Source organism: Leptodactylus fuscus, chromosome 3, assembly GCF_031893055.1.
Source record: "Leptodactylus fuscus isolate aLepFus1 chromosome 3, aLepFus1.hap2, whole genome shotgun sequence".
Taxonomy (NCBI): Eukaryota; Metazoa; Chordata; class Amphibia; order Anura; family Leptodactylidae; genus Leptodactylus; species Leptodactylus fuscus.
Window position 1 is genome coordinate 42,656,488 of NC_134267.1, and position 21,680 is coordinate 42,678,167.

At 43.7% G+C, this 21,680-nt stretch overlaps 1 protein-coding gene across 1 annotated transcript in view; it reads right to left on the reverse strand.

Annotated features, from left to right (window-relative positions):
- The window catches only part of CRIM1 (cysteine rich transmembrane BMP regulator 1), a 530,601-nt gene extending 511,921 nt beyond the window's left edge, over positions 1–18,680 (reverse strand). Inside the window, exon 1 of the mRNA XM_075267494.1 lies at positions 17,849–18,680. Coding sequence (XP_075123595.1) covers positions 17,849–18,161 — 313 coding nt within the window. The 5' untranslated portion in view covers positions 18,162–18,680. The remainder of the gene's footprint in view (positions 1–17,848) is intronic.
- Positions 18,681–21,680: the final 3,000 nt, after the last annotated feature.

A 21,680-nucleotide genomic window follows, 5' to 3' on the forward strand; every position in this document is an offset into this window, starting at 1 on the left:
GAACGTATGCCTGCGAGAGTGGAAGCTGTCATCAAGGCTAAGGGTGGGCCAACACCATATTGAATTCCAGCATTACCAATGGAGGCGCCACGAACTTGTAAGTCATTTTCAGCCAGGTGTCCGGATACTTTTGATCACATAGTGTATATAGAAGGTGCTATCCTTTTGTATACATTAATGATGGGCAGGCTCTATAGAAGCACCAAGTCTTACTAAGCTTCTTCTCTAGTGCACTAATAGTCAGTACACACAGGGGGAATAGCACAAAACAGACAACATTTCATTTTAAGTCACATTGGAACTTTATTAAATGAGTTTTGTCTGAGGCTCATCTGTGACGAGGCAGAGTATAAGATTGGACCACAATGGAGACTGCTGTGGTCCATCTTCTTCCTTCCAGGCTTCTTCCTGTGGGACGGCTCCTCCCTGTTTTCTGACTGTTTTAGAGACAGCGCTGTTCTGGAGCCGATAATCCACATTTACTGCTCAGCTCTCACGCACGCAAAGTAGAGTTGGATCGTCGGCTGCAGACAACAGAGCAGTGCTGTAACAATAGCGCGCCAGAATAATCAGAAAAGGAGGAGGACTGCAAGGAAGAGAGGTACCGTATTTTCCGGACTATAAGGCGCACATAAAAACCTACGATTTCCTCAGAAATCGTAAGTGCGGCTTATAGTCCGGTGCGGCTTATATATGGATGGAAGCGGCGGCAAAGACTGCGTGCCGCTTCCATACATACATAAAAGGCACCGTAAGGGTGCATTCACACTACCGAACGCCGGCGTGTATCACAGCCGTACACGCCGGCGTTATAGCAGGGCTGCCGGACACTTCCTATTCATTTCTATGGGAGCAGGCATGCGAGCGCTCCCTATAGAAATGAATGGAAAAAAGCAGTCCATTCATTTCTATGGGGAGCGCTCGCATGTCGGCTCCCATAGAAATGAATAGGAAGTGTCCGGCAGCCCTGCTGTCATGCCGGCCTGAAACAGAACGTGAAACTTACCCAGCGGTGCAGGGCGAGCGGGCATTCAGGCCTCCTCTGCCTCCGATGTTCCGTCCTTCTCCTCCGGCGCTCGCTGATAATGGCCGGGGCGCATGCGCAATATCATAATGCTTCTACTGCGCATGTGCCCTGGCCATTATCAGCTTGCGAGCGCCGGAGGAGGACGGAACATCGGAGGAAGAGGAGGCCTGAATGCCCGCCCACCCTGCACCGCTCGGTAAGTTTCACATTCTGTTTCAGGCTTTTATTTTAAAACGGGGGGGGGGGGGGGGGGGTAGTTTAATCTAACGTTTACGGTTGGGCTCTATCAGCATGATTTTGCTGATAGAGCCCCTCCTCGCCTGCCGAGCGCTTCCAATAGAAGCGGCTGGCACGCGGGGGGTTAAGCGGCCGCTGGCAAAGTCTGCCTGCCGCCGCTTTCAATAAGATATAATGCGCACCGGACTGCGGCTTAAAGTCCGGTGCGCCTTATATATGAACCGAGACGGACTATAAGGCGCTCATGGGCAATGCGGCTTATAGTCCAGTGCGCCTTATAGTCCGTAAAATACGGTAAGTATACAATGGGGTCGGGGGTTGAGCTGAGTAGGTGGGAAAGGCGGGCTAGTAGTGGGCAGGATAGCTAGAGAGACAGGGAGGGGGTGTATGGGAGCGAGAAATAGAGGAAGGAGGGGAGTGAGGTGAGAGGGAGCTTCTGTGGAAGTTACATAGCAGGAAGCTGACCCAACTAAACAAATGCAGAAGATACCAGGCGATCCCAGGGACACCAAGAAATCACTCAAAACACTGCTAAAGGTATATGTGTGCATTTATTAACCCATTAATAGCACTAACAGACCTTAAAAAATGTTGCTGTTGTTTACATAAGAATCGGACTCCATATTCAACCTCAAGCACAGAACACTGTAGAGAAGGGATGGGTGAAGCAGAAGGCTGCTGTCAGCTGGTTAATTTATTTATTGCCTCATTTTGTGCTCAAGTAGCCTGTTATCTACAATCCTAGAAGTGTTAAAGGAGGGCAGAGAAGCAAAGTGTAGGAGCAGCAAGTAGTTGAATGTCTTTTCTAGCAGCCTCTTCCCCCTCCCCCTTCATATTTCTTTAGGACATACACTTTAAGTAACCTGTTACATCAGCATGATAAAAACACAAAAAATACCCCAAACTGTAACGTAATGCCATCCTCAAGCAGGTATTAATGTTCACCCCTTGTCTGCCCAGACATCTTGTTCTAAACAATGACAATCTTCCATTAAATCAGCCACAGGAACTCACATACCTAGCTGTGATATTTCTATTGCCATGCAATGTCTTCATCAGTTAAATGAAAGACACCATGTTGGAGCCCAATGGACCCCATTATAAGCCAGTTAGGTATACTGGCGTTTGTCATATGACGGATAGGACAGAAACAATGGAAAGATCATGTCTCAGCTGCATAGTGCAGTATTTAACTAGGTATGGAGTTTATGTGAATGTGTGAAATATGTTTGAGGTGTGTGAATATGTGTTTAAATGACATTTCCCGCAGGTCCATGGCTCTGTCACAACTGGGTTAGTCTGTCATTAATCAGGAGCAGAAAGATTATGGAAGGTAAAAAAAAAAACAAAAAAAAAAAAACAAGGATTCACAAGATAAATGAGTGGAAAATGTCAGGTTCTAGCCGCCATTCTATGATAATTGTCTTTTTTGTCAACTAATGGACGCAATTGAGTTCCCACTTTTGTTCAAATGCATCTGCCACCAAGGGACTGCTTGCACAGCGATAGTTGGAGTGAACAATGAAAAGCATTCCTTTTATGATGCTGTCAGTCTGAAAAGATGGAAAAAAGAACAACTTTCCAGTTCAGACTTAAATCAGACGGCCATAGAACTGAAGTAACCTTCGATTTTCCCCTTACGGCTAACACAAAGCAGAGAAATAAAGGTATTTGACCCCCACATATTCACACTGTCACCAGAGTCAGCCCATATTACAGTAGCCTATGATGTGCATGCTACAGTTATGCACAGCAAGTGAGGCGGTAATAATATAGGCTAAGAAGACTGAGTCATATTGCCGGATGGAATATAATAAATTGTCAAAAAGTTTCTATTTCTTTAGAGATTTTATCACTTAAACGTTTTCTGGGACATTTTCGTGTCCAATCTTAAATGTTGATATCCACAATAAAAAATCTGAAAGTTATTCAAGTTATTTTTGCTGGGTATATATTTGTTATTTCCGGACGTCAGTATACAATTTGCAATACCCAATTTAATAGTACATAGGCCACTGAAACATATGTATCACAACCTCTGTGTGTACAGAAACATTCATACACACAGAGATATGTACCATATGCTGTAAATGCTGTGGCCAGGTGACACTATAGCAGAGGTTACATAGTAGAGGAGGATGGATGAAGACACAGGTCCATCAAGTCCAACCTATAACCCTACGGTGTTGATCCAGAGATAGGCAAACCTCAGTCTTTCCAGGCTTACTGTATATACTCGAGTATAAGCCAAATTTTTCAGCACAATTTTTGTGCTGAAAAAGCCCCCCTCGGCTTATACTCGAGTCAAGGTAGGGGGGTCTATGACCAGCCGCAATAGTAATGTATAGAAACTCCCATAAAATAGTGGAAAAAAAGAAGCTTTAAAAAAAAATAAAAGTTGTAAATCCCTCCTTTCCCTAGAATACATATAAAAGTAGAAAATGACTGTGAAACACAAACACATTAGGTATCCCTGTATCTGATAGTGCCCGGTCTACTGAATATAGGGGGTCTGCAGTGCTCCTGTTCCATCGCGAAGGGGTTAATAGGAGCACTGCATATACCCTATATTCAGGCAGACTGAATTCCAAGTGGGGGAAAAAACCCAGTCCTCAAGCTCAGGGAAGAGGCAGACAGACAACCAAAACACCCCTTCCCCTTTCCCTGCACCCAAAAACTCCGACCATTTTAATTTTTGAAATTTTCCAGTAGCTGCTGCATTTTTCCCCCTAGGCTTATACTCGAGTTTTTTGTGGTAAAATTAGGGGCCTCGGCTTATATTCGGGTCGGCTTATACTCGAGTATATAGGGTACTTTTAGATCCCTTATTAAATAATGGCACCACATTTGTTATGCGCCAGTCCTGTGGAACAGACCCCGCCATTACTGAATCCTTAAACATTAGATATAAAGGTCTGTCTATAACTGTGCAGAATTCCTTCTGAACTCATGGGTGTATGCTGTCTGAACCCGGCCATTTCTGGATTTTAGCATTTTGAAAGTGGCACGGCACTTCCTCCTGGGTTAAACCGGTGACAACAGAGAATTTACATTAGCCCTACTCATGTCTTTGGTCATTGGATTTGATTGTATAAGTATAGTAGAGAAGAAGGCGTTTAATAAATCTGCCTTTTCCTTCTCCCCCATTACAACCTATGGTCATACTATGGACTATTACTGCCGTGTTTACAGCAAAGGGTTTGTTTCCACAGAAAATGAATAGAAATTACTTAGCCTAATGAAGTAATCTAACAGTGTCATATAGACTTAGGCCCACACTTTGTGTCATTAGCTGTATGGTTACACTGGGATTTGCAGCCTTAAAGTGACTGATAAACTGTGTCCATCTGAATGAAGTAGTCATAAATATATAGATGGGTAGATAGACATGGCAGACAGATCTGAAGACTGGGGTGGGTAGGAGGACTGATGAATGCCATGTTTTCTCTGGAAAACTCCCTTACACCTCAGCACCTGGCTTATGTAATTTGGAGCCTCCCCATATCCCTGTGGTACCCAAAAAAGTAGCGAGAAGCTTTTCTTTCTGAACTCTAGTTTTGAACCAACAGCCCACAATTAATTCAAATATGAGTAAGACTAAATGTAAAGCATGCAGGAGCCTCTCCAGACCTGAATGAAATGCGTGACCGGCTCCTGAATTTCTCTTACTAAAACAATCCCTGTCCATATGCATAATAGGGTATATACAGGCTTCATACATAGGCTTCTCCTGCATAGGACACAGTCTATAAGCCAGAATGAAGAGTGGACTTGGGTTGTAATTGTCCTTGGAGCTTTGTCCAGAAACTTCAACCATGCTTGAAGAGGGATCAAGAGTGATCAGCCAGTTCCTGGCGCTGGAATTTTAAAGCAACTTTCCTCTTGGAATTAAAGTGAACTTGTCAGCTTGATGTAACCACTCCAGCACAGTATTAGTACCTTACAGTGCATCTCAGATGTTGTACAAGGGTGTCCTTACCAAGCCTTCCTGTCTCTGAAAAGAAACCTTTTCCATATGCAAATTAGATGTTTTAAGTCAAGTGGGCGGAGAGATAGCAGAATAACTCAAGCTCTTCATGCCCTAACATGGCCCCCATGCTGTGACTGCCTTCCTTGTCACAACTATCAATCACAGCACAGGGGCACTTCAGGCTTGTGGAGGGTCTGACTAGTTCTGCTGGATTTGAAACAACTTATTAAAATATGATATAAAAATTAATTTCAGAGGATGGAGACAACTATCAACTTTTAAGGGCAACCTTTTTACAACGCATGAGATGCTCTGTGAGGTACTCATGGTGGTTTGGGTGTGGGTTACATCAAACTGGCAGGTTCCTGTTCAGTATTACAGTACCAGTGTTATTAGGGCGGGTTCACACCTGCGCCCGGTCTCCACTTTGTGGGTTTCCGTCTTCTGCCTGAGAAACTTTATAGGAGACGGAAACCCAGCAGTCAGTGTCCACCTGTAAGCGTCTTCTGTCTCTCCACAGTTTTTTTTAACCGGACACAAAGTCTTCCATGTCCAACTTTGTGTCCGGTTAAAGAAAGTAGTTAAGAGGCACAAGACGCTCACGGGTGTTCACTTTGCAAACTCATTCAAGTGAATGGGTTTGAAAACTGACCGCCGGGTTTCTGTCTCTTGTTGCCAGAAGAGGGAAACATGCAAAGCGGAGACCGGGCACAGATGTGAACCCGCCCTTAGCCGTGATTGTGCTACAGTAAGTGTCTAGGAAGGCTGACAAGTTCACCACTACCAATCACACATAGTTACTGCACGTCTGGCTCATAACTAAGAACATGGTATTCATTTAATCTCTTTACTTTCTTACATAAGAAAACGACCAAATGTAAACAGGTTAGCAGAGCTGACTGCAACAAGCACGGACTGATAACAGTATTGTTAAAACACAATTATATTACATGGCTACATCCTTGGAAATACTTATCAGTGTATTTCTTATCTGGATGTATACAGACAGATAGTAACACTATGAACATTCTTTAGTTATCTAATAAGGCTTGTTTCCTTAACCATCATCCTTATTATAAAAAGGTCTCAATAACGTGGTGTGTGTGTGTATATACCTGCAAAAAAACAGGTGGCACAGCAAAGAGTATGTGGTGAAAATAAGTGAAGGAGGTTTATTGCAGCAATAAAACTCCTTCACTTTTTTCACCACACACTCTTTGGTATGCTGCCTGTTTTTTTGAAGTTTTATTGAACGGGACAGATCCTTTTCCCATCGTGAACATCCTATGCTTATACTAGCGTGGTCTTATATATATCTTGTCTAATAAACATATACATATATATATATATATATATATATATATATATATATATATATATATTATAGAAATGAATTCTTGTATATAAATATATTAAAAATAAAAAGGAAATCCTATAAAGTGCAGAATAGATGGTCTATGAGGTCTTAGGCTCGGTTGACATCTGCGTTCGGGAATTCCATTCCCCTCTTTTCATTTTTCATGTGGAAACAGAGCGTAAACCACACGGACCCCATTATAGTCTATGGGGTCCACGGGTTTCCTAAGATAACCACTTTTTTTTTTTATTGCGGATTAGGTTTCCATTCGGGGAGTCCCCAAGCAGACCCCTGAACGTAAACCCAAATGCAGATGTGAATCTAGCCTTATATTGTTGTCTAGTTTTTCTACTTATTTTGCTTTTGTCACAGTTACCATGAAGCAGGATTGCTTGGATTATATACCTAATATATATCTGTGCGATTGATGCCTGCTGATAGATGGGGCAAAGGACAATGCAGGGCAGAACAAGCCAATAACAATATATAACATCAATTGGTGCTTTCCTGCACTGACCTTTTACGCATGGGGAAACAATTGTTAAATCACTCGTCTACCATACAATTTCATTGCTTGTTGTCACCACATCCCTGAGTTGATGAGATTTGGATATTTTGTGTTACATGATAAAGGCCGGCCTGTTGAGTAGTTGCTGCCTCAGTTACACGGGCCAACCATTGAGAGCTAGCGTTCCTATAAACATTAATTTCTGAAAATTGGCCCAACTGCTTGTCTGTGTAATAAGACTCATCGCTGCTGAATTTTTTCGACTATATATGAGACTTAAATATACAGAATCTAAAACTCAGAGTCAAATTATTTTACGTTATTTGTATGTTGCATGGATTTCTTTCTTCACCCTCCAAAGACATCCTGATATGGAGCTCAGATTGTGAGCCCTGTATGGGACAGCGACTGGCAATGTCTGTAAACTGCTATGGAATAACTTGGCGCTATACAAGAGAAATAAATAACAGCCATCTTGCCCCGTCCATTTGCAGTCAGTTCCATGTGTATCAGATACGACTCTGGTGATGGCTTATTGACCCGAGAAAAAAAGTATTGGGCAGCCGAAGTCCAACTGTCTGTTCTTTCTCATTGCCAACATCTGAGGTCAGGAAAGTAAGGAGGCTCCCGTACATGCCAAGAGAGTGTGGTGGTCGGCTGAAATGGTCATAATCAGTGGATTTACAGAGGACCTGTCACCAAGTAGGAAATACTAAATAACAGGTTTAATTCTCGCCGTTCTCCAGACCAACCTGTGCTTGTTAAACTCTGCCCACCCATTGGAAAGAAATGGTCCCTGTAAGGTGATATGTAACCTAGCTCTGATTCTCCATGTGGGTGGGAACCTTTTATTTTCTCAGAGACAAGACAATGGTTAGAGCCCACTTATAGAATCAGAGCTATAACCTTCCAGGGCCAGATCTTGGAACGGTTGGATTAATATAAAAAATTAAATCCGACCAGGGGTATCTGGTGACAGATTCTCTTTAGGGCTAGTTCACACATAGTTATTTGGTCCGGATTTTGATGCGGAAAGCTGCGTCAGAATCCGGACCAAAATGCGCCTGCCGTGGCTAGCCGCAGCTTCCAACAGTCACGGCTTCCCGCTCCAGATTAGGCCCAAATGAATGGGCCTAGTCCGGAAGGACTGTCTTGACACGGACACCGCAGCGGTCTCCGACGCAGAATCCGCATCAAGATAGGGCAGGTCGCTCGCGGAGAAAGGAAATGACCGGCTCCGATTGAATTCAATGGGAGGAGGTTTTTTGAGCCGGATTCTGACGTGGATTCCGTGTCAAAATCAGGACCGAATAACCCCGTGTGAACTAGACCTTACTTTGTATGGGTGGTAGGCTGCTGCTATTTGGTACTAGAGGGAATGAAGCTTCTGTCGTGTCGGTCACATTATGAGACTAGTTGTCTAGCTGCAGCCTCTGCTCATCTGCCCATCCACAAGTGTGCAACCAACATTAGCTTGGCACTATCGACAGGGAAGAACAAAAGTCGCCAAATACAATGTAAACGGTTATAAAAATAAGTGAATATGTGACGCCATAACATTGTTTTAGTAAGTTGCTGAAATGTCTTTGCAATGGTGCTGAATAATGTGTAAGAAATCAATTATTAGAAGCATGTAGACACTGCCATGATACGTCACACATGGTCATATGCTCGGGCTAGAATCTAACAATTACCGCCACTTGGCGCTCGACAGTCCAAGTTTACAGGTTGCTAAGCAACAGAATAAATGACAATTAACAAATTAAATAGCAAATAACATTCATCCTTCTGCAATCACTTGTATGAGCCACTAGTCCTAAAAATAGAAGTAAAACACACAAACAATATTGCAGAATGCTATCAATGTTAATACCGCAGCTACAGATATAGTTTCAGGTCTTATTTTCCTAATATAGAGATACCATTGTGAATACGGTTTCTACTTTTGTGAAAGAAAATCTGTAGCAAATCCAGCAAATGGAATTTAAAAAATTTGGAGAATTGTAAAGATTTTTTCCAACTCTCTTAGCGGTGAAAGTCTGTTGTCTTGATGGGTTGACAATAGATTTGACTAGAAATGCAGGAACTTTTTAAGGTCTGGCACTTGTCTGAAGCCCAGCCTTTATTTCCTTCTTGTATCCGGGTTATCTTCTCATCCATGTCGTGTCCCTGCTTGATAACAGGTCCACAATAACAAAATCCTGGCTGATAAGTCGCAGATAAATGAATATCCATTGGTAACCGATCAAGACAGAAGACTGTCACCGCCACTGTGTTGCATGCAGAAGACGGAAACTTCATAGCGGAGACCAGACGCTGGTGTGAACCCGCTGTACGCTGGCGAGACAAAGCAGACTTCTTTCTGAAGCCAAACTCCATAAGGCTACAATAACAGGTTACCGAGACTCCAGCAATGTCCGCTTCAAATCAGCAGATAAAAAAGTCCTGCACGAATGGCTTTTTTGTCCACCGCTTTCAGTTCACAATGTACCTAACACTTACATCCTCTATTATCAGAACCTCCCACGCTCGTATACAAGACTTCTCCCGAGCTGCACCACTTCTCTGGAATGCTCTACCCCAGACAATCAGATTAACTCCCAATTTCTACAGTTTCAAACGCAAACTAAAGACACATCTTATCAGACAAGCCTATCACAATGTCTAACGTAAACCCTTAACCCTCCTCTGTCTCCGCTCCCACATTTCCCCACATGATATGATGACATCTCATGCTAACTGCATAGGTCCAAGCTCCATCCACATGTTACAGGACACGACTGTCGACGGCTCATAAAGTGTTATGTTTATGTAATGACAGTCACCTCTATTACAAAAGTGTCTGACCTCTGTATAAGCAATGCGGCCCCTGCTACCTCTTGTGTCATCCCCCTCTACCTCATAGATTGTAAGCTCTTGCGAGCAGGGCCCTCAGTCCCATTGTGTGAAATGATTTTCTTTGTAATGTATCGTTCTGTCTGTATTTGAACCCTACAAATTGTACAGTGCTGCGGAATATGTTGGCGCTATATAAATAACATTTATTATTATTATTACAATGGACAGGCGGACTGCTACAATACCACTTACTGACTATTACAGGATCTGTTGAGCTCCATCTATAAATGCCATTTTAGCGGTCTGCCAGTCCATTGTTCTGGCCCTCCAACAGACATCAGACACTAGTGGGAACCTATAGTAATACATAGCAGTGATATCTTTCATTACATACAGGGAAAGTTTTATTACTGGATGACATAATCAGCTTATGTCTCATGGCTATGCACATTTACACATAAGCATATATATTTTCTATATTTTTTGGATACGCATATATTCAGGTTTTTGGGGTTTAATGTATATTGTGAGCCCCACATAGGGCTCACAATGTACATTTTTTTTCCTTATCAGTATGTCTTTTTTGGAAGATGGGATGGAACATACAAGCTCCTTGCAGATGGTTTTTCGCCCTTGGCGGGATTTGAACACCAGCACCCCAGCGCTGCCAGGCTGCAGTGCTAACCACTGAGCCACCGTGTGGCCCTTATATTCAGGTTTTTTTCTGTGACTGGATGTGAAGCTCCTTATTTTTGTGGTGCCAGCTATATTTTCCATTATTACAGCTCGGTTATGTTGATTAATACCATGTTAGTTTATTATACTAGTTTTTTTAAAGGCAATGCGAAATTCCCAACAGCAAAATATGAGGTGTTAACCAGAGTGTTAAGTGAAAACATACTTTGCAGGAACATATCATGTCAGCTACATCTCCCCTCCAATAATTATATACCACTGTAGAGACCACATATTGAGGAGAATGGGGCTGAATGTATACACACACAGACACAAGGGTCCTTGTCAATGTCAGAGCCAAATAAATAAATGCAAATTGTGTGTCCTCCAAATCCTTCATTGTGCTTTCTGGAATTACAAAGGATATTCGGTCTTGGGCGTTCTGGATGCAGACAGATTTATTTACCGGCTGCCGTCTTTTCGCTGAGATTTTGCAACGCTTTTTGAGAATCAGAAGAGCAAACAGTGAAGATCATGGAAGGTACGGTTTACAGTAGATTGAACACATCAATACGTTGCCTAAGTTGCATGCATCCTAAGTGCTAGAATTACTACTTGTTGTTTTGGTAGAGTAGTCAAGTTGCAAAATGCATGAACCATACCAAGAGTGTAAACGTCTTGAGATTTCTACAAGCTCTGATTATAGTGCAACAGAGTCCTGATCAAACACGTCTATGCTGAAAGAAGCTGAAATTCTAGTTTGCATACATATGTCGACAAATAAAATATATATAGTGGTTTTCTGCTCCAATCTTTAAAGAGCCCCGCTTCAGCAGATTCCCAGTTATTACTTGTCACTTGCAGCGCCCACTGAACTCAATGGGTCCCACTTACCTCCAATTTCATACACTTTATATGTCAATTTTGTATATTCCAACAGAAAATAAATGTTATATCAGACGTTGCATTACATAAATATTCTCCCTAAAGGATCGTTTCTAGAGGAGACTATCCCAGCAATACGATGCTGTATGTTGCCGTATCACATGGAGTGCATAGTGTCTAACACATATGTAATTTATAACCGCTGGGGTGTATATATGGGCTCTGAAAGTCTGACAGTATGTTGGACAGGAGTGAGGAGCGAAACCATGAGGGAAATCGTGTTAAGTGCATACAATGGTTGACCAAATATAACATTTTCTTACTGAGATATAGATACAAGTGATGGGAGTAATATATCCATGCATTGATAACAAGTGTATCAAGGCCTGCCATTACACTCTATTAAAAGCATGAATCAGAAAAGAGACTATAAATCAGCCGCGCGGAGCAAGGGTTCAGTCTACAGATCAGGCTGCATTAGACCATATACAAATGGCAGAATCATGGCTGCTAATTTTCACCACAGGTAACAAACCCCCCTCTGATGGTAATTCTGTAACGCTGTACAGCTCCAGGCTTTATATACTTACGCATTAGCCGCTGTTTAATTAACCAGTGTATAGTAAGAGACCAGCCATACTTTACAAGCCTGCGCTATGGTTTTCAGATGGTTTAATACCACTATTATTCAGTACGATATATATAAGTGATCTGTACAGTCTTAGAACTACGTAGGAGAAAGCAGATTATACGTCAGAGCCCTTATCTACATAATACAGGTTACACTAAGTAATCCAGCATTTATTCAGGTAACACTTCTAACACCCGTTTCATTAGAAAGTAGCTGACAACTTTTCTAATTTTTGGCAAATAAAGCGTGAGGCTAAAGCCTCATAGTGGGCCGCAGCAAAAAAAAAAGTGCTGCGGGAAAGAACGCGGCAGCTACGCATCGTGGTTTTTCCTGCAGTGCTTTTCACAGAAAGTCCACGGAGGTTTCTTCTGCAGACTTTCTGTTTCCAGTATACCTATAGGCGTTTCCATTGGTATAATTGACATGCTGCAATTTCCAGAACGACAACAGTTTTGGAAATCGCAGCATCTCCGCGGCACGTGTTTTTCCACAGAGTGTGAGTGATATTAGAATTCCATCCACTATCCAATTACTGCAAAACGCTGAGTTTTTTTCCGCTGTGTTTCTGCCGCAGCCAAATACACCTCAAGAAGCAAACGTAAAGGATAACAACTAGAGATGATCAAGTAGTTAAATACTCGATATTCGTTTCGAGTAGACCTGCAATATTCGACTACTCGAATCAAATATCGAATCCTAATATACTCTATGGGGGAAAAAGGCTTGTTTCAGGGGTAGGCAACATTCAATCAAACTGAACTTACCAAGTCCAAGAGTGAGGGTCGGGCTAGATCCTCCGAGAAGTCTTCTCCTCGCTGCGTCCCCGCGGTGTCATCTGGCAATGAACTCACTCTGCTAGGCATCGGCCTGGGCAGAGATGACTGCGCATGCCCGCACTACAAGAAAATGGCCGCTTACAGTCAGAGCGGCCATCTTCTCGTAGCTCGGGCATGCGTAGTCGACTCTGCCCAGGCCCGATGCTTAGCAGAGTGAATTCAGAGCCGGAAGACGCCGCGGGGACGCAGCGAGGAGAAGACTTCTAAAGGTAGGAGAAGAACCAGCGTTGATTGGCCGACTGTATAGCATTCGGCCAATCAATGCTGGTTCTGCATCGAATATTTCCATTCGAATAGCGAGTGGTACTCGACCGAGTACGAGTATTTCGAATACCGTAGTATTCGATCGAATACCTACTCGATTGAATACTACTCGCTCATCTCTAATAACAACCAATAAAATTCTGATTTTCCACTACTGATGTGGGTAACAGTGACACCCATAGTCTTAGGGCCAGTTCACACGGAGTTAACGCGCTCGCATTCTGGCATGTATGCACATGTCAGAATGTGACCGCTCAAAACAGATCCCTTTCATTTCAATGGGTCGTTACGGGCGTATAACGCGTGTAAGTTTGCGTGCACAATTTTGCGGACTAGATTCACATGAAAGATGTTCAGAACGGCAGTGAAAAAAAGGAAACCTCTACAGACGTTATTTGAAAAACGCTGCGAGAAAAAGCGCAATGTGTTCCCGACACACTTTTTTTCACAGCACTTTTTTGCTATGAAGTCACCGATCTGTAACTACCCCATGGAATAAAAGAACAACATCCAGCTATCTCCTGTGGTCACACACAGTGGCGGGATGTACACCGATCACCGTTTCATGCAAAAAGCGGAGTGAACAGACACTTCTATTATGAAAACCAGTGTACAAGGCATAAAAAGTCATATTTTTTGGTACAAATTGCGACTTTTTTTGTGCCGACTTTACCACTTAACCGTAAAGATGGGCCATGGCAAAGAAGAGCTGGTTGACAGGGCCAATGGCAGAAATGACGCTACAAGTCTAAACCAACTATAAACCAGGGTAGATTTCCCCCAAGCGCAATCTTGAGTATTGCAGCCGTCATGAACACAATGTTCATATGGCATATTTTATGGGCAGAAAAATACAGAGCTGACTTCAAGAGAAATCCAGCCGTATTTTTAAGCACCTTTCCTAAGCTACTAATAATACAGAATACCAATGCTATGAAGGAGTGTGGTTGGTCTGCAATAGCGTTAGGAAGGTGATATGGATCAAAGTAACTTCCACTTTTACCACCTTCCCACCATACATTCTAGTACCATCTCTTCCCCAGGTAGGAAACACACGTACCCACCATTTACGATATATCGGAAAACGTGTTTCACAGACCAGGCCATCTTTATTCAGTGCTTCATGGCTCAGCTCTGGTGTTCACATATCCATCGTAGGGCTTTTGGCAGTGGAATGGGATCAGAACGGGCACTCGGACCAGTCTTTTACTACGCAGCCCCATAGTGAGCAAGCGACATCCGTCATAGCTAATAACCTCAGTCATTTGTGGGACTGTGATCAGACAGGCTAGCCCTTGCTCACCACACGTATCAATGGAGACTTGGCTGTCCCTGACTCATTTGCTATTAAGAAGGTCTTCTCAGCCAGTTGCCTAGACATCACCATTTGCCCTTTGCCAATGTTGCTCAGATGCTTCCGCTTGCCCATGTTTTCTGCTTCCAACTTATCAACCTCAAGAACTGAATGTTCACTTGCTGCCTGGTATATCCCACCCCTTGACAGGTGCTGCAGTCACAACTTATCAATGTTAGTCACTTCATATTAACGTTATGGATCGTCCACCTTTATGTAAAGTGCTTTTATTTTTTAACGTGCACAGAAGCAACAAGAAGTTTCAAAAGTGGGCACAGAAGAAAGTCTTTACGTCTTCCTAGACCCTCCAGGGATACGGTTTATCCCATTGCCTCTTCTCATACATAATTTTATAGGACTGTCATGTTTCATTTGTATGAAGTATAATTATCTTCTTTACGTTTTCAGTAATGCTAGAAAGTGTAAGGCGTCTCTGTCAGGATCACATTTAGAGCAGAAGACGCAACGTGAGGAGGGGGGCTGTTCTCTGGCGACCTCGGGCTCCTTGTTGAGAGGAGTACATGATATTCACAACGGATCTCATTTTGTCCACAAGACACTGCAATGGACTTAAGTCTGACAGGAGAGCAGGGATGAAGGCAGTGAAAATCAGCATTAAACATCTATCGGTGACTTAGAGAAGCCCCGGGAGACCTTTCCTACTAAAATACAAGACACTGAGGCCTTGAAATGGAATCACTTTAGATAGTATCAAGCAATTCCTACTTCCTTTCTTCAGGAAGAGCTAATCTTTGCAGTCTGTGCATGGAGCCCCGGCATGTGCCATTACACTACAATATATTTCAGCCTAAATCTCTAAGTAATAAGGTCTACGGCGTTATATCCCAAGGAGCAGCAAGTATTCTGATCAAGGTGTATGTGAAGCTCACAGCAGAGCTCTTAAGGTGCTATTTATTTATTTAAGTGAACCTCTCGCTGCGTCCGTCACGTCTCTTTTCGTAAATACTTTCATTCCACGTAGAATATCAATTGTGGAGCATCTTTTCTTAACCCTTGGTTGTACTGTTCCCCTCTTATTCTTCCTAGAAGTCTATACATCAGCTGACCACTTGTTGAAGTGTCATGTCTATATACAGCCTGATACTGTCAGCAGTCACCGGACAGTGTGAGACCATATAGCGACACCCAAATGGTGGCAGCCACCCGCCAATTTAGTCGTACATTTCTAAGGGAAGTAATAGAAGAAAAGATGTTCCAGAATCACTTTATTAAGGGAAATGCAAGTATTTATTACAATAAACGTTACCAGAGCCCCTTCACATTTTTATATTAGAAGCAATGGACGCGAATCATATTAACCCCAGAATGTCACAGAGTTGAGTGATCGGCTACTTACTCCACCTGTCAGTATACAGAAATAGTATTAGTTGTGGGAGTCGGGATCAGGCCATGTCTCTAAAAGCTTGACATACATAACTAAATGCAACTCAATAGCGAGCATGCAGAGTTACCTTGTACAGCCGGTCAAGAGGCCTTTACTGTATTATTTCCAGCCATCTTGTTAAGAGCTGAGTCAATAGTGGACATTCATGAAATTCTTATTCTGATTTTTGGAGAACAGCCTTTCCAGCCACATGTCCACTCATATATACAAGCAAAGCAGCTCTGCAATATACTTCTCTGAATTCATGACATCAATCTGCTTGGCAAACACAAATGACAGTATCCACTGCAAAATCCCTAACAATGTTAGGGAAATAGTTCTATTTCCTGGATGAAAAAGCAGATAAACATTGTGACAGAAAACTGCAGGGACGGAGATTCAATTGCAGAATAGATCTGAAGTGATCCTCGATCCAGCTGATCAGTGGATGCAGGTGCTACGGTGCGACCTGTTGAGTTAATAGAGTGGATATTGGGAAGATAACAACCATTGACAGCCTCCCAATCCCGCCTTGCATAACTCAGACAAGAGGTCATCTGCAATTATTTTCATGGGTGGGATTCCCATTGCATCTCAAGTGGTTCTCAATCAATTGAATTAGCCGGATCCCGTCTTGTTTTAGGAAATAAGTAATTAGCAAAGTGCTGAGTCAGGGAAGAAGGAATTCTGCTGATGTCATGGCAGCCGGCACACATATACACCTAAAGACCTATACATACATGTGTGCATACGATATGAAAAAGATGTATACCTGGATATATATACACACACACTATACCGGAGTGTTCCAGATTGCAATCTGCCATGTGCTTCATATCCATATTCAATATGATGACATATCACCCCCTGCTTCTCAATAAGTCACTCATCACCCTGCGCCCATCAATCATATAATAATGCCAACCTACCGACACGCATATTATACCATGGGGAGGAATCTGCTTTCCTCTACCTTGATGGTGTCTGTATAACACTACATTTATAACAATATAGCAATATGTTACATCAGGTTTTACACATCCTACCAGAAAGATCACGTGCTGCACAGCGTAGCCCAAACCCCTAAAGGACACATTCAACTCTGCTGTATCTGTGTGTGTCCCTTTAACTACAGGCGCGCTCTTCTCCCCTGCTGTCCCATTGATCTGTATGCACAAGGCCTGTGTGGTTACATTTTTTTCAGTACTAACCACGTGAATTCCTTTGGTACAGATGCCATCATCAGCATCCCATCCTTACACATTGGGATGGCTTCTCTATTAGCTATCACCACCCAGCCCTGCCAGCTATTTGGCAGCAGCTTTTACTGAGATCTGGCCCGGTATCAGCAATCCAGAAGAGCAAACAGCCCTGTTATTAATGGGCCATGGTGTGTGAGTGTATATGACAGGGAGGCACTGGATGCAGAACACTGGCACTGCCCGCCTCTCCATGATGACCATTACCCTGAGACCCTCACTGGGGGGACCTGCATGACAGGGATTGGGTTTCCTAAAAATACATATAAATGAGACTGTGATCCAATGTTTCAAACTTTCCCCCCATGGACATCATGCAATGTCACATGACCTGGCTCAGGGGTCCGCACTGTTCCCTTAGGGGTCTGCACTGTTACCTTAGGGGTCCCAGCACTGGACTTAGTATATTCTCCCCAACTCTAGAGACATATAGGTTAGGCTGGACACTTACATGATGCCAGTCTATGCACAGTGCACCGGTATAGGTTGGTGCTAATGAGTCCAGGCCAGCACACAGTCCTGTCATCCATCCTCCATGTCTACACCCGACCTACTCTAGGTGGAAAAGTTGCATGCAATGCTCCATGTGACCTGCAAGGAAAGGGTTAATGATGCCAGCGTACCTTCACATACCCCCACTATATACTCCGTGATGGAGTAGCCATTGAGCGGGGGGCGGATGACACAGCGCAGCCCCCTGTCGCAGGCTCCATGCAGCCCGTAGACTCCCCCGCAGCTCTCGTTCTTCTGCCGGGCGCACATGAAGCAGCAGCCGCAGATGCCCAGCACTATACTCCCAGGGCAGTTCTTGGGCTCCTCGCATTTGGATTCATCGCAGGGTAAACAGACCAATGCCCGGCTGGACGCGGGCAGCAGCGACAAAACCACCAGCGCCAGGTGCCAGGGACGCAGCGACTTCCCGCCCGCCAGGTGCATCCTTCCTCCTTGTCAAACACAATGTGGCACCCGGTGAGTGTGTGAGCGCCGCTCCGAGCCCCGGCAATGAGAGGAAATCACCTGTGTAAAGTTTCCCGAGATGTCGCGGCGAGTGATATTAGGCAGGGGAGCCCGCTGTGCGCCACATATTCCTGTCAGCTCAGTGACGCGACCACAGCCGCCCCCGCTCACATCTACACGAGAGAACTTTCCTCAGAGTTGTCACTTCCACGGAAACTTCTCCACACAAAACTTCCCCGTCTCGTCCCCTTCTCTCGATGTGCCCAATCCGGCGGTGGTGAGGAGGCAGTGCCGGGGGGGAGCGCCACTCACACAGATCCGTCGTGTCGGGGGTGAGCTCAGCACCGGCCGCCTGTCATGCCGCCGCCGCCGCCGCTCTCCTCTTCTATCTCTCGCACACTCCTGATTACTTTTCTCCCTTCTCTTGTTTATCGCTCTCGTAGAGACCGCAGCCCGAGCTGCTCACGCTTCCTCCTCCCTCATGGCGGCGTCACAATACAGACAACTCCCCCGCTCGCGTTCCGCTCTCTCATTGGAAAGTGCGCCATTGTCCTGAACCGCCCAGAGATTCCTCATATGGACGAGCTGAGAACGCTATGTGTGCACATGGAGCAGAGAGGCGCTCCGCTGGGGTGCGGCATTTCTCATCGCTCACACTGTGCGCTTTACCTGCGCTCCTGTCATACATTGGTGACACGAGTCTGTGCCTCTGTCCATGACAATGGTGACAATAGTGACAATGGCGATGTGTGACTGATCTGTCCATGACAATGGTGATGTGTGTGACTGATCTCTGCACAGCTCCTTACACTATAGCTGGTGTCAGGTAACGCTCCCATCTATGTGGGCGCCACCACTAATATAAGTGACAGGCTCTCTGCTACAGAGGGGGCAATAGGGGCATCTACCAAAGGACCTCAGCTAGTCACTTTACCAGGCCCCAGCTGTGCAGACATAGGGCAAGGATCCTTTCCCCCTTATGTACCATAGTAAGGCTCCCTAGCAGCTTCAAGTCATCTTTACAAACTGGGCACTGCTACATCTCAGGCTGAGTTCACACCTGCATTATGTTCCATCAATGGAGCGCACACAGAACTGAAGCCATGATGGATTGTCTAATGGCGGACACTACTGGCAGCAGCTTATGGTCACCATTGATGTATGGGAAGTGCCATCACTACATAAGTCATTGCATCCGATGAAATCTGCGACGGATGTTTCGAAGCAGCTAATGTGGTGTCCGTGCTCTTCATACCTTATAGCCACCAAACAGAATATCAGCATTAGGCCAGTTATTCGCCATGGCAGCCTTGCACTATGGTGAGCTCTTATCTGAGTGCTTGCTATGGACCCACCTTTCCTTAGTCTTGCTCTATCAGATATGTCTGATAATACTTCTGTCCTTGTTGTAACTACCAGGTTAAACCTGGGTCAGAAGCGGCACCAGCTCTCACATTGTGCAGGGACTTAATAGACCATGTCTGCCCTGCTTAGGAATCTGCAAGTAAGTCCTCCTTAGTGGAAAAGGAGAATTTGCTCCAGCACCACCTTCTGTAGGGAAGCTCCTTATTGATTAATGCCTGTTTTTTCTGAAACCTAGTGGCTCGGTGAGGTACTGCACCAGTAACAACCCAGTGAGAATTCCCTTGTTCTTAGATTCCTGACTCCTCTGAACTAGCAGTAATGCTCCAGTCCTTCCATCTATTGCTGCAATGTTCTTGGGTGACATTTTCAAAGGACATAAAAAGGATCAAAGTCATTTTGCCATTTTTAGACAAAAGAAAAGGATGAGGTTATTGTAAGAAGTAGCTTATAGAATAAGCAAAGCCCCTCGGCACATATGGTGACCGGTGACCAACGTCATTGTCAATATTACATGGCTACAACTATGGGAACTTTAACAGATTTAAAAAAAAGTTGCTGTTGCCCAGTCTGGGTGTCCAAGCTGAATCACTAGTGCTAGAGACCTTCAGCAGATCTAGTATTACTACACGTACTAACATAGTAGGTTTATTCTATCTATCTATCTATCTATCTATCTATCTATCATCTATCTAATCTCTATCTATCATCTATCTATCTATCATCTATCTAATCTCTATCCTCCTATCTATCTATCTATCTATCTATCTATCCTATCTATCTGTTTCTAGTTTAGTCCAGCATATACTAGAGAGTCTCATATTTGCCATGGTACATAATAGATCATATTCTGAAGGGTTTCTTCCTTGTTTCCCCACAATTGCATTAATGTAGCATATGGGAGGGGTACAGTAAGGGACAGACTAGATAAAACATTAAATCGCAGACATTTCAAAAGCAATGAGAATGTCTCATTAAAGGGGCTCTATCATTTTTCACTAATCACATCCTTGCATAGGCTTTAGAAAGGCTATTCCACACTTACCTTTAGTATGTAGATTGCCTCAGTGGTTTCTGAATAAGTCCGTTTTTATGCATATGCTCATTAGACTGGTGCACCATACATTGTGCACCCTCTTTGCTACTATTTCCTATGGGTGTATACAGCACAGGCTGCTGCTGATGATGATGACTCCGCTTCCTGCTTGCACACACACATAGGAGATAATAGCAGAGACTAGTGCTGCTGGGAACTTCCTGTGCTGGCTGGAAGCTCATTAGCATATTAATAAAAACTGACTTATTCAGAAACCACTGAGGCAATCTACAAACTAAAGGTAGGTGTGGAATAGACTTTCTAAAGCCTCTGCAAGGATGTGATTAGTTAGAAATGACTTTTCCCAATGATAGAGCCCCTTTAATATCCAAATCAAAAGCATAAGGTAAAGTTTGTGGTCCTGATGCCAGGGCAACCCAACTATTAAGTACTATTTATACGAGTGATGTTCTTCTATGTGGTATCAGGCATCCTGGCTGCAACTGCAACTTCTGTCATCCCCTAGGGTACGTTCACACATAACAGATTTGTTGACGAATTTTCTGCAACAAGAATCCATTCCAAACATCTTAATGAGGTTGTTTCTGCAGCATGTATATGGATTTTTGCAACCCAATTCAAAATGAATAGGACGGAAAATCTGCCATGTGTTAATATACCCTTATGTTGAGCAATTGGAATTATCAATGTAACTGGGAATTAATAAACTATCCAGGTAACAATTCTGCAATACATTTCATCAATCATTTACGTTGTTATGTACACACATCAAATATACCAAACCGTCCCATAATTTAGTATCTCGGTGGCACGAGCCAATTATTATATGTAATGCTTCACATTGGACCAATAATGACTGTGTATAAGCCACTTAGCAGGTGGGAATAATCGCATAGAACATTAGCTAATGTGGTGACTCTTCATTTCTTAACATTTATCAGCTTTGACTGCAGAATAAAGGTGATAGACAGGTCTGAGAACATTCCCCGGATCGATTTTGTTAAGAAATTGCTCTAACTGGAAAGAGTAAAAAGTAAGCTATTACACTCAATTCCCCGCTCGCCTTTTTATTAAACAGA